The 13,050-nt window shown below is 49.4% G+C and overlaps 1 protein-coding gene across 2 annotated transcripts in view; it reads left to right on the forward strand.

Moving 5' to 3' along the window:
* Nucleotides 1-13,050, forward strand: part of SETD3 (SET domain containing 3, actin N3(tau)-histidine methyltransferase) — a 206,915-nt gene that overhangs the window by 68,837 nt on the left and 125,028 nt on the right. Inside the window, exons 12-13 of one of the 2 annotated variants that reach the window (XR_010839410.1) lie at nt 407-567; nt 1,266-2,615. Coding sequence is in view for 1 of the 2 variants with exons in the window: in XM_059058360.2 (XP_058914343.1) it covers nt 407-567; nt 1,266-1,712 (608 nt within the window). In the remaining variant the exon portion in view is untranslated. Of the gene's footprint in view, nt 1-406; nt 568-1,265; nt 2,620-13,050 lie in introns of those variants that run through there. The other variant, XM_059058360.2, reaches the window with a different exon arrangement.

Below are 13,050 nucleotides of genomic sequence, written 5' to 3' on the forward strand. Positions count from 1 at the left end.
TCACCTCCATGTCTCTTTGACCCTGTTGCTGTGGTTGGGCTCAGAGTTTGCAAGAAGGGTGTTGTCAAAATAAGGGGTGTGTCGCTACAGAAGGTCTTTAAGAAGTATCTTCTGAAACCATCTAAAGGCTCTCGGGATCTCTCTTAAAAACAATGAAAAATGTGGAGGGCTGGCCCAGCAAGGCTTGATCTGGATTCCAAATCAGGAAGACCTCCCCTCTTTTTTCCCTGAAACAGCCCTGGCTCTGCTCTGGAGAGTCTAGCCATGGCTTGGCTGATGGATCAGGGAGAACTCTTCACCCTAGGAAGATGACATTGTTGAGAAAGATGTTTTGTGAGGTGGGTTGCTGGTTAAAATGAGAAGTAGTGCTGTTTCCCCTAACAGATGGCTGTTTGTGTTCTTGTAGAAGAATTGAAAGAACATTTGCTGGGAGATAATGCCATTGACAGAATCTTCACCTTGGGGAACTCTGAGTATCCTGTTAGCTGGGACAATGAGGTCAAACTGTGGACATTTCTTGAAGATCGAGCCTCACTTCTTTTAAAAACATATAAAACAACCATTGAGGTAATTCTGTTGATTAAGGGAGGATTTGTGCTTTGTCATGTTTTAAAAGATGTTTAATAAGACATTTTCTTAAATGTAAATTACTATCATGCTTTAGCAAAATCATTGTGCATTTGACATTTTTCATTCAACTTATTAATATTTTTCTATTTTACATGTTTACCTCTACCAAAAGAGTCACACTGAGGCGTTGTTGATTAGAATATAAATTTTTTACATTATTTAACATTTTTCCATAATTTCTAATTCATATGATACAGACAAACACGAGTTTTCATCCATGCTTTCAAAATTTACTCTTGGGTCACTGACTCCAAATACCTGTCATTCAGCCGTCGTTCAGCCAAGTGCCGAGCCCTGGGCTCCATCAGGGCACGAGACAGAAGGGTTTTAGAAATAAGTGAAGTTCTGTCAGTGTCCATGCACCATTTGATTTAGGCTCTTCTTTTTTGTTTTATAATCATTTACTTAGGTATAATTTACATAGAGTAAAATTCACACTTCTGAAGTGTACGCTTGGGTTTAAGCGTGCAGTCATGCAGCCACCTCCACAGTCAAGTTCCAGAACCTTCTGTCATCCCCCCGCCCCCAGTTTCTCTCCTGCCTTCGTCCCCGGCAGCAAGTGGTCTGCCTTCTGGCACTATCGTTTTGCTGGTTTAGACTTGCTGTAGTTAATTTTGCTCTGTTTCCTTTTCCAGGAGGATAAGTCCTTCCTGAAAAGCCATGCCCTTTCCGTTCGTGCCACGATGGCCATCAAGTTGCGCTTAGGCGAGAAAGAGATTTTGGAAAAAGCCGTCAAGAGCGCGGCCGCGAACCGAGAGCACTGCCGCAGGCAGGTGGAGGGGCACGCCCCGCTCCCCAAGTATGAGGAGAGTAACCCGGGGCTGCTAGAGGGCGTGGCGGACTCGCGGCTGCCCCTGGTCCTCAGGGACCCGGAGGGAGAGGCCGGCGCACAGGAGGCCTTGACCCTCACTGAGGCTGTCCGCAGGGCAAAGGCTGCAGAGCACGGGCTGGTCAATGGCGAAAACTCTATACCCAACGGGACCAGGTCGGAAAAGGAAAGTTTAAATCTAGAGGAAAGTAAAAGAGCGACCGGAGATGCCAAAGAATCTTCTTCCGACAGCGCCGAGGAAGTTGGAAAGTAGCTCTGAGTCTGTCGGGGGACCCCGTTTAGCAGAAGTGTATGAACGGCCCCGTTTACATCGCTGTGTTTCCTTGTTCACGGTTTTCTTTCTGCAGAGAGGAAAATATGTTTTTGCTGCTTTATATAAAAATGATTTTTTTAAGTTATTTAAAAAATCTAGCTGCTTCCCTTTCTGATTAAGATTGCCATCTTGCTTCTTGGCCAAACAAACAAGTTATCAAGCAGAGCACAGAGGGGGAAAAGGTGCCTCGGAAGATTTTGCAGACCCATTGCGGGCAAATGTATTTTCTTCCTGGGGAAGAATTCAGTTCCTCTGTCAACTGTGCTTTTGTGGGCCTGTCATCTTGACAACCAGAATCAAAGCCTGCCCTGCCTCCTGCCAACGGGGCTTGGCGGTGGCGCTCTGGGGGTGCAGTGCGAAGGTGGGGCATTTGGCTGCACAGCGGAAAACAGGCTCAAGGCTAGGAAACTTGAGAGGCTGGGCAAAAAAAAAAAAAAATTTCCTAAAACAAAATAACACCCCAGTACCAAAAGAAAAGGTAAGGTGGCAACCTTATTTTTAATAGTTTTAAATGTTGATGATAATCCTAATTATATAAACACACACACACACACACACACATCTAGTGATTTCTAAAGATTTGTTTACTTTTTGTGTTTTGTTTTACTGTATTGAGAACTTGTCCTTTCTCCTTGAATCCAAGTAGGACATGCATCCTCCTCCTAATTTTAAACGTTGGCTCTGATTGTAAAATGGTGCATTTGCCCTCCAGCTCTGGCGCCGGAGAGCTTGCGAGGGCACCATGTTCAAGGCAAGGCCGCTTCTGGCTTCTCTGGTTGTCACAACAAGCTAGAGATTTTCAAAGCTACACTTTTGAGTAAAAAGCCTTATTAAAAGGAAAACGTAATTAATATTTTTGTCTATTCCTTTTCTTTGGAGTGCGACAGGCCCCTTGAATTGAGCTTTTATGCAAACCATCCTGCTTATCCACGGGGCAGCTTTCGAACCGGACCCGTGCTGTATGTCGCTGCCCACTGGGGACTCGAGTGCTGGACGAGAGGCGTGTGCTCAGCCCCCTCCCTAGCCTGCAGGGGGTGCCCGGGGAGGGCCGGTGGCACCAGGAACACAGGAAGAGGAGTTCTTACTTTCAGGGGAGGGAGAGGCTTGGGGTGGTGTCCTGGGGGGGAGGTGGGATCCATCCCCGGAGAGCCACCAGTCTTCAGGTTACAGATTGCCCGTCTTCCTTAACTACAAATGTTCACATCGCCTCTGCTGTCCTAACTGTTAAGTACGCCGCTTACCTTGGCAAAGGCTGCGTGAATTACTCCCCCGACCGTCTCGGTAAACGTCGCTGCACACAGGCAGTCTTCAGGGCGCGCTCGGTGTTTCTCCTTGGAGATGACGCGGCTCTGCCGAAAACTTGCTTTATTCTCTACCAAGGACACCCCACCTCCCAGGGCTCCACATGTCACTTGTACCTGCTGCCTTGGACGCTGGAGGCAGGTTTCATCTTTATGTGAGGTCGGCGCCTGTAACTTCTATGTTGTTACTGTGAACACAATCTGTACTGCCTCAGAAGAGGATGCCAGTGACATCGGCTCTCCTATGAGCCCTGTACCTGAGATACTTTACCAAAGATATGAAGTAGTCTGGGAAACCTACGTACTAATTTCCAAAAGGCAGAAGCACGGTGGTACTCGAGTTTTCTTTCTGGAACAGGAGCCCCAGAAGAGATGAAGAATGCTCATGACTGATTTGTCTGTAGATGAGTTTCTCATTGGATGACAGCTTTCAAGTCTAATGTTAAATATATGTCCTTTGAAAAAAATGTGTATATACACACACAGTTCAGCCATAAAGTAGCTTCATGAGATAAAATAGTTTTCAAAATACTCCTTTGAGAAGATTCGAGTTCAGGTGGAGCTGGACGGGGGTCAGGACAAACCCTGGTCCTCACGGCACCACTGGAGGGTGCGGGGACCCCACGCTTGGGCCTCGGTTCCCTCATTTACTTGGTAGGTGAGGGAATGGTACTAAATGATCAGTGGTCCCTGCTTCAAAATTCGGACACTGTTCTGTCCATGAATTCCCCATCCACAGGGTCTCTGTTAGGTTATTGGACCAAAAAACGATTATATAGGTTACGCTCCAATCAAGGAGACTGTCTGTGACGAAAAGGGTGCTCATAGAACGCTTTCGATGTCGGAAGACGGAGCGTGTTGAACAACATGATTTCCTAGGTCGGATAGAATCACCCTTGCAGGACTCCGGCGGGTCAGCGAGACCACAGTGCATGTCTTCAGCCCTCTGCACCCACGAGGGATGCAGCGCTGCTGCACAGACACTTGGATTCACAACTGAAGCATTTGAAAACTGAGGAAAAGTGATTAAATTGGCATTGAAGAACCCTCACTGCCATCTGTCATGAAAATAGACCTTTCTCTCAAATCATTTTAAAGTTTACTTTCTTAATGCTTTTGGATAAGAGGCTGCTGAGGCTAGTCATTGGAAAAATGCCAGCTTCTGCTTGTTTCGTTAGCTCTGTGTGTTATCTGTGTAAACAGTTAGCAATTAGATATCATCAGCCTAGAAAAATCACCCCTTTTTTCCACTCAGGCTGGCAATTGATGGGTGATTTCCCCCAGTAGTTTCTAGAATAAGATCATCTGAAGAAGTATTTAATTTTTTTGAGAGGTGAGGTAGGACATTAAAACTATAATATGCCCAGGTTCCCAATATGCAGGGTTATGTTAAATTAAACTTTCACTTAAAAATGAGGGAATTCGGGCTTCCCTGGTGGCGCAGTGGTTGAGAGTCCGCCTGCCGATGCAGGGGACACGGGTTCGTGCCCCGGTCCGGGAAGATCCCACGTGCCGCGGAGCAGCTGGGCCCGTGAGCCATGGCCGCTGAGCCTGCGCATCTGGAGCCTGTGCTCCGCGACGGGACAGGCCACAACAGTGAGAGGCCCGCAATTCGTTTTCTGTAAATCACTAAGTTTTTGATGGTTAAAGCGTACATGTTGGAGTGAAAGAATTTTAAAAAAACAAAACAAAACCCAAAGAAAGAACCTACAACTTGAGTTCAGAACTAAAATAGCACTGGCTGTAAAGAAAATAGGGAATCATGGTTAGTGGTGGTTGGTTTTGGGGGTGAGTTTCAGGAAGCCCAGATCTTGAAGTGTTGGCTGTAACCATGGCTACGGTGAGAAGCTTTTTATGTGATATACTGTGCCATGTTCACGTTATTACCGATCTGGCAAAATGAACATGTTTATTAATAGGATGTAGCGATAACCTGACCCAAGAATCTGGCTCACTTTTATTTAAATGTCAATTTCAGGTAAGTATACAGTAGAATTCAATAACCTCATTGGGGTCACCCTACTATTTTAATCAGCAGCACCTTATATAGTGTATTCCCAAAATTCTGTGTGTAAATTGAATTTGAGTAACTCAAATTGTATTTAGATGCACTGGCGAATTTGTTATTTAAATGAAGCTGCAGTGCTGGCCCTGGGTATTTGAAGAACTGTCACAGGAAGGAGGGATGGGACTCACTCCGTGTCTGCAGAAGGCACAGCCAGGGCCAGTGGGCCAGGAGGCAGATCCCCGCCGAGGAAGGGGCACTTCCTAACAATGCAGGCTGTTCTGGACGTGGACATGGACATGAACAGACCGCCGGCCATGGGAAGAGGGTATTCTAAGTGTCTGGGGCACTTTGATTTTATTTATCTTCATGCAGAGGATGGGGAGGCTCTCCACGGTGGCTGAGAGTACAAGTTCCAGGCCACACGGCTCTGGGTTCCTGACCCAGCCCCGCTTCTCTCCTGGGACCTGGGGACAGTCCTTGGATGTGTTTGTACCCACCTTTAGTGCGTCTTGTGCTTCCTCCCTCTAGAGGGACCGGGAGGACTAGATGAGGTAACGGGTATGAAAGCTTCTGGCACAGCGTCTGCCGCGTGCGAAGCGTTCAGTAAATGTGAGTCATTACTCTTTTCCAAGTCTGAGCCACTCCTGGGAGGCAGGAAATGTTAGTGGGACTGGGTTGGGGGACTGGGGGGCAGCCAAATCATCCCTGCTCTGCAGGCAGGCTGCTGGCATCTGTCCACTGAGACAGACCTGGACTGAGCAACAGTTGCGTTCCTGGTGTGATGCCAGGTTCTGTGTAATTCAGATTCCTAAGAAGCCCTTGCTGCCCCCGCAGGTGGTGAGGCAACCATTTGAACAAATAACCGTAACCCTGGGCACAGCATGCCACGCTTCTGGAGACGGGGTGCTCTGCGCACGCTGGAACTCGGGAAAAGAAGCGCTGGAGGAAGTGGCCCCTGGGCTTTCGGGGGTTCGTCCGTGAGCAGTGGAGTGGGGACGGGGCAGTGCCAGGCTGGAGGCGGGGGTAGGAAGTTGAGGTCCCCCTGAGGAACCCCGCAGGAGGCCCCTGAACTGGCTGGTGCCCAGGGACCCCAAGGAGAGCTCCTGCAGAGTTTCACCCAGCTTGTAATGAATGAACTTCTTCAGATGGAAAAATGTAGCAACGGCCAGCTGCTTGAAAAGACCATTGGTATTTCCCGCAGAAACGAGATAAGACAGCAGAGAAACCTGTGTTCACGGACTCCGTAGCCTGACTGTGGGGTTAGGAAAGCTGGCCCGGATTTTCACACTTATTTCAGTGCCAGCTCCTAGGTTTGTTCATTCTCCTAACGCCCTCTTACGACTCAGGCGTACCTGTGTGTGTGTCCATACATATATTTTATATGTATACATTTACACAAATGTGTGTGTGTATACATACACGTGTGCACATCAGATTTTCTCAAAACTCATATTCTTCAGTTTCAGGCAGCAGAGAGGTGCTGGGCATGGCTGAGGGCAGACTTCACCCAGCTGGCGCGATGTGAGTGCTGGTGCCTTTGTGGCTCATCTTGCATTTCCTGGTGCCTCGTGCAGCACCTGGCACCCAGCGCGTGCTCTGAAAAGGTTTCCTCACTGGTGGAGCGCCCCCAGCAGTGGGAGACCTCCACCTCGGCGGCTGTGATGTATACGCTCCTCCGGAGAAGCTCCAGGCTGACATTAAAATCCTCTGCCGCGGCTGGATCAAATCAAGGGCACAGGAATAACCCCCCCCCCCTCCCCCCTCACATCCGTCCTCGCCCCTTAGGGAGCAGGTGCTATAACAGACACGCTGACGCCACCAGCTCTACCGGCAGCTGTACAAAGGTGGTGTTTTACAGGAAAGCCTTTACAGGTTTATTTTTGCCAGACTTGGGTGCTGAGGGTGCCGAGATGGAGAGCGGGCTCGTGGTGTGCGCGTTTGCTGCCTGCTGAGACGCTCTGGGAGCCGGTGACTCATATGCGCCGACGACATTAACAAAAGCTACCGAGTGTTTCAGGGAACGGGCCGGGCCATTCCGCGTAAGTTAACCGGGTAGAGCTCTCAGAGTGCCAGGAGCCAGGTAGCACTTGGCCTTCCGCTCATCCTTTGCGGTGACAGGAGCGGCTGTCTCCTCCCCCAGGTCCTCAGCCCTGTGACATGAGTGGACCAGCGGTTGCGCAAGGGTGAGCAAGGGCCCCCACGGGACCCAGCAGTTTCCCAGGTCAGACTTCTTGGAGGCTCAGATGGCAAAGACTTCAGACCTCTAAGGTGTGGGTTCTTCCCCACGGGGACCCAAACAGCCTTGGTCTGCTGCTATCTCGCACTGCACCCCGGTGGCAGGGGCAGGGGGCAGAAGCCCTGTTTTCCAGATGACAAAACACAGGTCCAGGTGCCGAGTTGAGCTGCCGGGAGAGTGAGACACGGGGGGCCACGGGGTCTCGTCCCAGTTCCTCTTCCTGGTACGTGAGAGCGTGAATGGTGGGGTTTGGCCCCATTGCCCCAAACACCCATCCCAGAATGATGACATTTAAAAAAACCACCTGTTAATCCCGTGGGGTTTGACTAGGCCACACCTACTTCAGTCTATCTCAAACGGACAATTAACAAGGAAATGAGAGGGTCCAGCCTCAGTGACACACCACATCTGGGCATAGAAGCTTGTCACCTGTTTCCCTGTCATTCCTGTGGTAAGTTTTGTTGTTTACCGCCCAAGCTGCCTTTGGCCAAAGCGGCTAGGCTCTCTGTCCATGACATTTCAGTGTCTAGAAGTCCAAATGAACAAATGCCCTCCCCTGAAACAAATATAAAATGATGCCCGTAGGCATCAAATAATTCTGCAGGCTATCTCTAAGGAAGCCAGAATTTCCAGCAGCAATTAAATTGCATGACTGGATACAGGAAAAATGTTATAATTGCTCACAGGTAGCAGTTTATTAGGATAGATGTTACTTATGACATGTGTCAAAAAGGTCAGAGTTTATATTTCCTTGGACATTAACCTAATCTTTGAAACTCTAAAAGTTACACTTTTTGGTCATTAATTTTTTTTTTACAAGCAGAGATTTTGACAATTAACCCAGTTAATAAAGGTCAAATTTCAATTTTTTTTTCCCAATTTCTGGAGCACTCAACTTATTCCTTTTTTAAAATGGGAAGATAGAGGATAAACAGTTATTAAATGAATACAAGGATGTAGTTCTGCTGTCAGGGTGATGATTATAAAACAGCTGTTACTGGAAGAATAGAATTGCTGTGTATGTGATGGGGAGGAAAGTAGATTACAAGCAGAGGAAATAGAAAAATTAAGCCCCAATAATGTGTGCAGTTAGTAGGATAATATGAGTATATGCGCTTGTTAAATCATCTCAGGATTCTGGTCATTCAATTATGTAGACTTCAGGCTTCAACTATTGAATCTGCACATTTAAAAATAAGTGCTTTCTGCAAACTCGCAACGAAGTGCAACGGGAGTTAAGAACGAAAGTGTCACCCTCCAGGTTGCATCCCTGAAATGACCCACAGGCAGATGGGCAAACAGAGCCATCAAGGCAGCTCAGCCGCCGGCGACCAGAGGCCAAGGCTGAAGCTGAGTAACGGGGAGCCTGCCAGCCCATTCCCTGCACCACCACCGCGGGCAGCCTTCCCAGATCGGTGTCCACGAGGAAGGGAATTCTATCATCGCTTCACGGCATGGGAAACAGCAAAGGAAGTCCACCAAGACCTCCTCTGCCACAAAAACAAGACAAGCCAAACCTCCCTTTTCACCCTCATCCAAACCGAGCCCACGCCCTTCCCTCTGGCCCTGGGTCCCACCCCCCGCTCAGGCTTTAGAGGAGCTCCTGCCTGGGCAATCTCCTTTCCCCTGCTCCGTTTGCGCCCCCTGGTGGCAGTGCCGGCTGGGACGACCCTCCCTCCAGGAAGCCGCTGGGGGGAAACCAAGCCAAGTTCTAGCAGGTACCTTCCCAGACCGAGCCAAGAACTTGATCCGAGAGGTGGATTTTTTTTTTTCTCATTATGTGTGTTTGGGGTTTGTTGGTGCTCCTGTTGTGTTGTATAAATAAACGCTTCTCAGTACAGATGTGCTCAACGTTAAGGAATATGTAGGGCCCCACAATTACATCTGTTTATCCAGCAAATACCAACGATGTGTGCGGAGCCAGCACCTTGCCTAGTCTGCGGGTGCCCTCTGGCCCTGGACGTCTCCCCGCCATCCAGCCTCTCCATCCTTAAACTGTGGCTGAGGCCCTGCACGTCCACGGCACACTGTAGCGCCCTCGCCACGAGATTTCACTTTGCAATTGATACGCGAGGCCCCGTTTACAGCTCTCTGTGCCCGTGGCTCCTTGCACAGTGCAGGTGCCCAGAAGAGGCCCAAGAGAAAGGAAGTCCAAGGCAGTTGGCTCAGCAAGAGGGCTGGAAACTGTAAACAGCAAAACGTAGTCTCTGACGAAATATAATTTGGAAAATTGTAGGAATGGTGACTTTCACTGTAATGCTTGATTCCCAGCAATTCCACAACGCTATGCCTGCAGGCACAGTGGACAGATGGATAGGAACTCACGGGGTGACCGCATACTCTTAAGAGGGATAGATCACTTCCCCGAAGGATTGTGGTCCGGAGGCAAACACGCCACTCGCTTTACAGAACTGGTAGCGGCCTGTCCTCGGGGATGCGTGCTGTGCAGGGAGTGCCACCTGCCCGGGGACACCAACGGAAAGGAAAAGCAGGCGAACGGGGCAGCGTCTGCCAATCCTGAAATATCCCTGCAGGCTGCAAACCTGCGTTAAATCCGAGCGCACCTGATGCCCCGGGCCCTTCGTGGGGCCTGGTTAAAATAGGCCGTCGTGCCTTTGCCACCAAACTGTAGGGAAGGTGACCCTGGCCTGCATTTTTTCCCTGTTGACCTCCTCCACTCACGAGTCACCTGCCCCACAGGCTGTAGGATGCCCCCCCCTCCTCGGGCCTCGCCCTCTTGCCTACCTCTCCGCCCGGCATCCTGCCCCCTCCCGTCCTGCCCGCTCCACCCTGCCCTTCCTCCCTCCCATCTCCAATGCACTCTTTCTACCCCATGTCTCCTCTCCCCTTTCCACAAGAGACTTTTCCAGAGATTCGATTGCATCTACGATTTGCCCAGTACCTACGCGGGTGGGGCAGACCCCCAGACCGGAAGGAATCAGGGCGGGTCTGGGCACATCAGAGCGACACAGGGGTGGCCTCCGGGGAGGTGGTGTGGGAGCCTGGCCCCAGCAGGCAGCAGCACTTTCCCCGGTGGACTGGGAGGCAGCTGATGCCTGGCTGTTCTGACGCCGGGGGGGCTGGAGCCAGGGATGGGGCTGAAGTGGAGGAGGAGGAGGCCCCTTGAAAGGCTGAAGGCTGGTCACAGAGCATCCCGCACCCCCATGCCAGGCAAAAGAAACGGGGCTTTTCTCCTCTAGGGAAGGGCTCTCTGAATTTGGGGGGGATCCCTGTGGGGCCCTACACAGTGCACTGGGGGGACCAGGCTGGAGTCGGGAGCTGCTCAAGTGTCTGCAGCAGTGAACCCCAGGGAAGGTGAAGGGGTCCAGCCAGGAGGTCCAGGAGGAAAGCAGATCTGAGGGAGGTGCCTGCTGGGAGAGGCGAGCCCAGGACTGCTTGGGCCAGAGCCTGTGGGCTGGAGATGCCATTAACCAAAAACTGCTCTGGGGGCGGGGAGCAGGTCTCCTGGGGGAGCAAAAAGCCCCCTCCCCACGTCTGCAAAGCCAGCAGGCTGCAGTGCCAAGTGTGAGCCCTGCGTGTGGACTCACACTTCCTCCACCTGTGGACTCAGTCCAGCCCTTCCGCCACTTGACAGGGTTATTTAACTGAGCTCCGGTTTCTCCACGCGGACAAAGGGTCAGCAGTGAAAGCGCGTGGTGAAGTGCCAGCACTGAATCTACAAGCTCAGATGGCCCCCTTACCCGCCCTTCCTTCATGTCTGCTCGGAGGGGCATGGGACCCTGACCTTGTATCTCACCGTGGAATAAATCTTTGTCTTCATGAAGCACGGGTGGTCGGCTCAATTTTGGCAGATCTACCGGAATCTGAAGTGTTTGGGGAGCCACCTGTGTAAGTGAGTCCCTTCGTAATCCTTTCAAGCTCCGCAGTAAACTGGCCTGTCCTCTATTTCCAGCAGAGCCTTCCACCTTCCCCTGCCTGCTCCTGTCCCTGCCCCCCACCGTCAACCCCCGCCTCCCCACTTTAAAGGCCTGCACCCCTCCCCACTTAAAAGGGGCAGGTAAAGACTCTCTAACTTTCCCTCAAAACCCAATGGCAACACAAGGTGGATAGATTTGACTACATAATTGTTTTAAAAATGTTTACTGGATTATAGTTGAGTTGCAAAGTTGTGTTAGTTTCAGGTATACAGCAAAGTGATTCAGTTATATATAGATACATGTATTCATTCTTTTTCAGATTCTTTTCTCATATAAGTTATCACAGAATATTGAGTAGAGTTCCCTGTGCTGTGCAGGAGGTCCTTGTTGGTTATTTACCGTAGTGTGTGTATGTTAATCCCAAGCTCCTGATTTATCCCTCCCCACAACGTGTCTCCTTTGGTCCCCATACATTTGTTTTCGATATCTGTAAGTCTGTTCCTGTTTTGTAAATAAGTTCATTTGTATCATTTAAAAAAAAAATTAGATTCCACATATGAGTGATGTCATATGATAGTTATCTTTCTCTGTCTGACTTACTTCACTTAGTATGATCATCTCTAGGTCCATCCACGTTGCTGCAAATGGCATTATTTCGTTCTTTTTTATGGCCGAGTAGTATTCTGTTGTATATAGGTACCACATCTTCTTTATCCCTTCCTCCGTTGATGGACATTTAGGTTGTTTCCATGTCCTGGCTATTGTAAACAGTGCTGCAGTGAACATGGCGGTGCATGTATCTTTTCGAATCATGCCCAGGAGTGGGATTGCTGGATCCTGTGGTAGTTCTAATTTTCGTTTTCTAAGGAACCTCCATACCATCCTCCATAGTGGCTGTATCAATTTATATTCCCACCAACAGTGTAGGAAATTTCCCACGTTTTTTTAAAAAACTGCATTAAAAAGCCCACCATAAACAAAGTCAAAAGATTTTCTCTCCCAGTAAACTGGAAGAAGATATTTACAACATTTACCAAAGGACTAATATTTCTGTTATATAAAGGACTTTTAAAAATTGAGAGAAAAATGGGGAAAAAGACATGAACAGACAATTCACACACAAAGCCCTCCAACACACAAAAATTGTCCAAATTCATTCATCATGGAGAAATGCAATTTAAAGCAACACTGACGTACCATTTCCCCCCTATTGGACTAACAAAAATGAAAATACGGCCCCATAGTCTGTTGGTGAGCCTGTGGGAAAACAGGTCCTCTCATGCACTTTTGCATTTGCACTCCTGCAAATTAGTACAACACCTTTGAAGGGAAACTTGGCAGAACCAAGCAGAGCTACACACGCACTTACCTGTCAGCGCAGCCATCCCACTTCTAGGAATCTGCCTTGAAGACACACCTGCAACATACAAAAATAGACACACACAAGGTTGTGCCCTGCAGTGTTGGCTGTTACCGCAAGATACTGGAAACTGCTCAAAAGCTCATAAACAGGAGAGGGGTTGCATCAACTCTGGAACCTCCACGCAGTGGAGGAGTCAGATGTCCGTGAACTGACGTGGAGTGATTTCCAGGACATGCGGTGACGTGAAGAAAGCAAAGTGCGAGAGAGTTTCTGAGGCATGGCATCCTTCATGTGGAAAAGAAGGAGGTCTAGGGAAATACACTCATTTGTGTAAAATAAATACAGGAAGAAAAACAGATACTAAAGAGATGAGTTACATGGAGTGGGTGAAAAGGAGTGGGGAATGGGGCCAGATGGCAGGGAGGGGGCTCGGGTGGCCGGGCTCTGAGCCTTTCCTTTGGTCCAGCTGTGACCCAGGACCTTTGCAATGTT

This window comes from Kogia breviceps, chromosome 3 (genome assembly GCF_026419965.1).
Source record: "Kogia breviceps isolate mKogBre1 chromosome 3, mKogBre1 haplotype 1, whole genome shotgun sequence".
NCBI lineage: Eukaryota > Metazoa > Chordata > Mammalia > Artiodactyla > Physeteridae > Kogia > Kogia breviceps.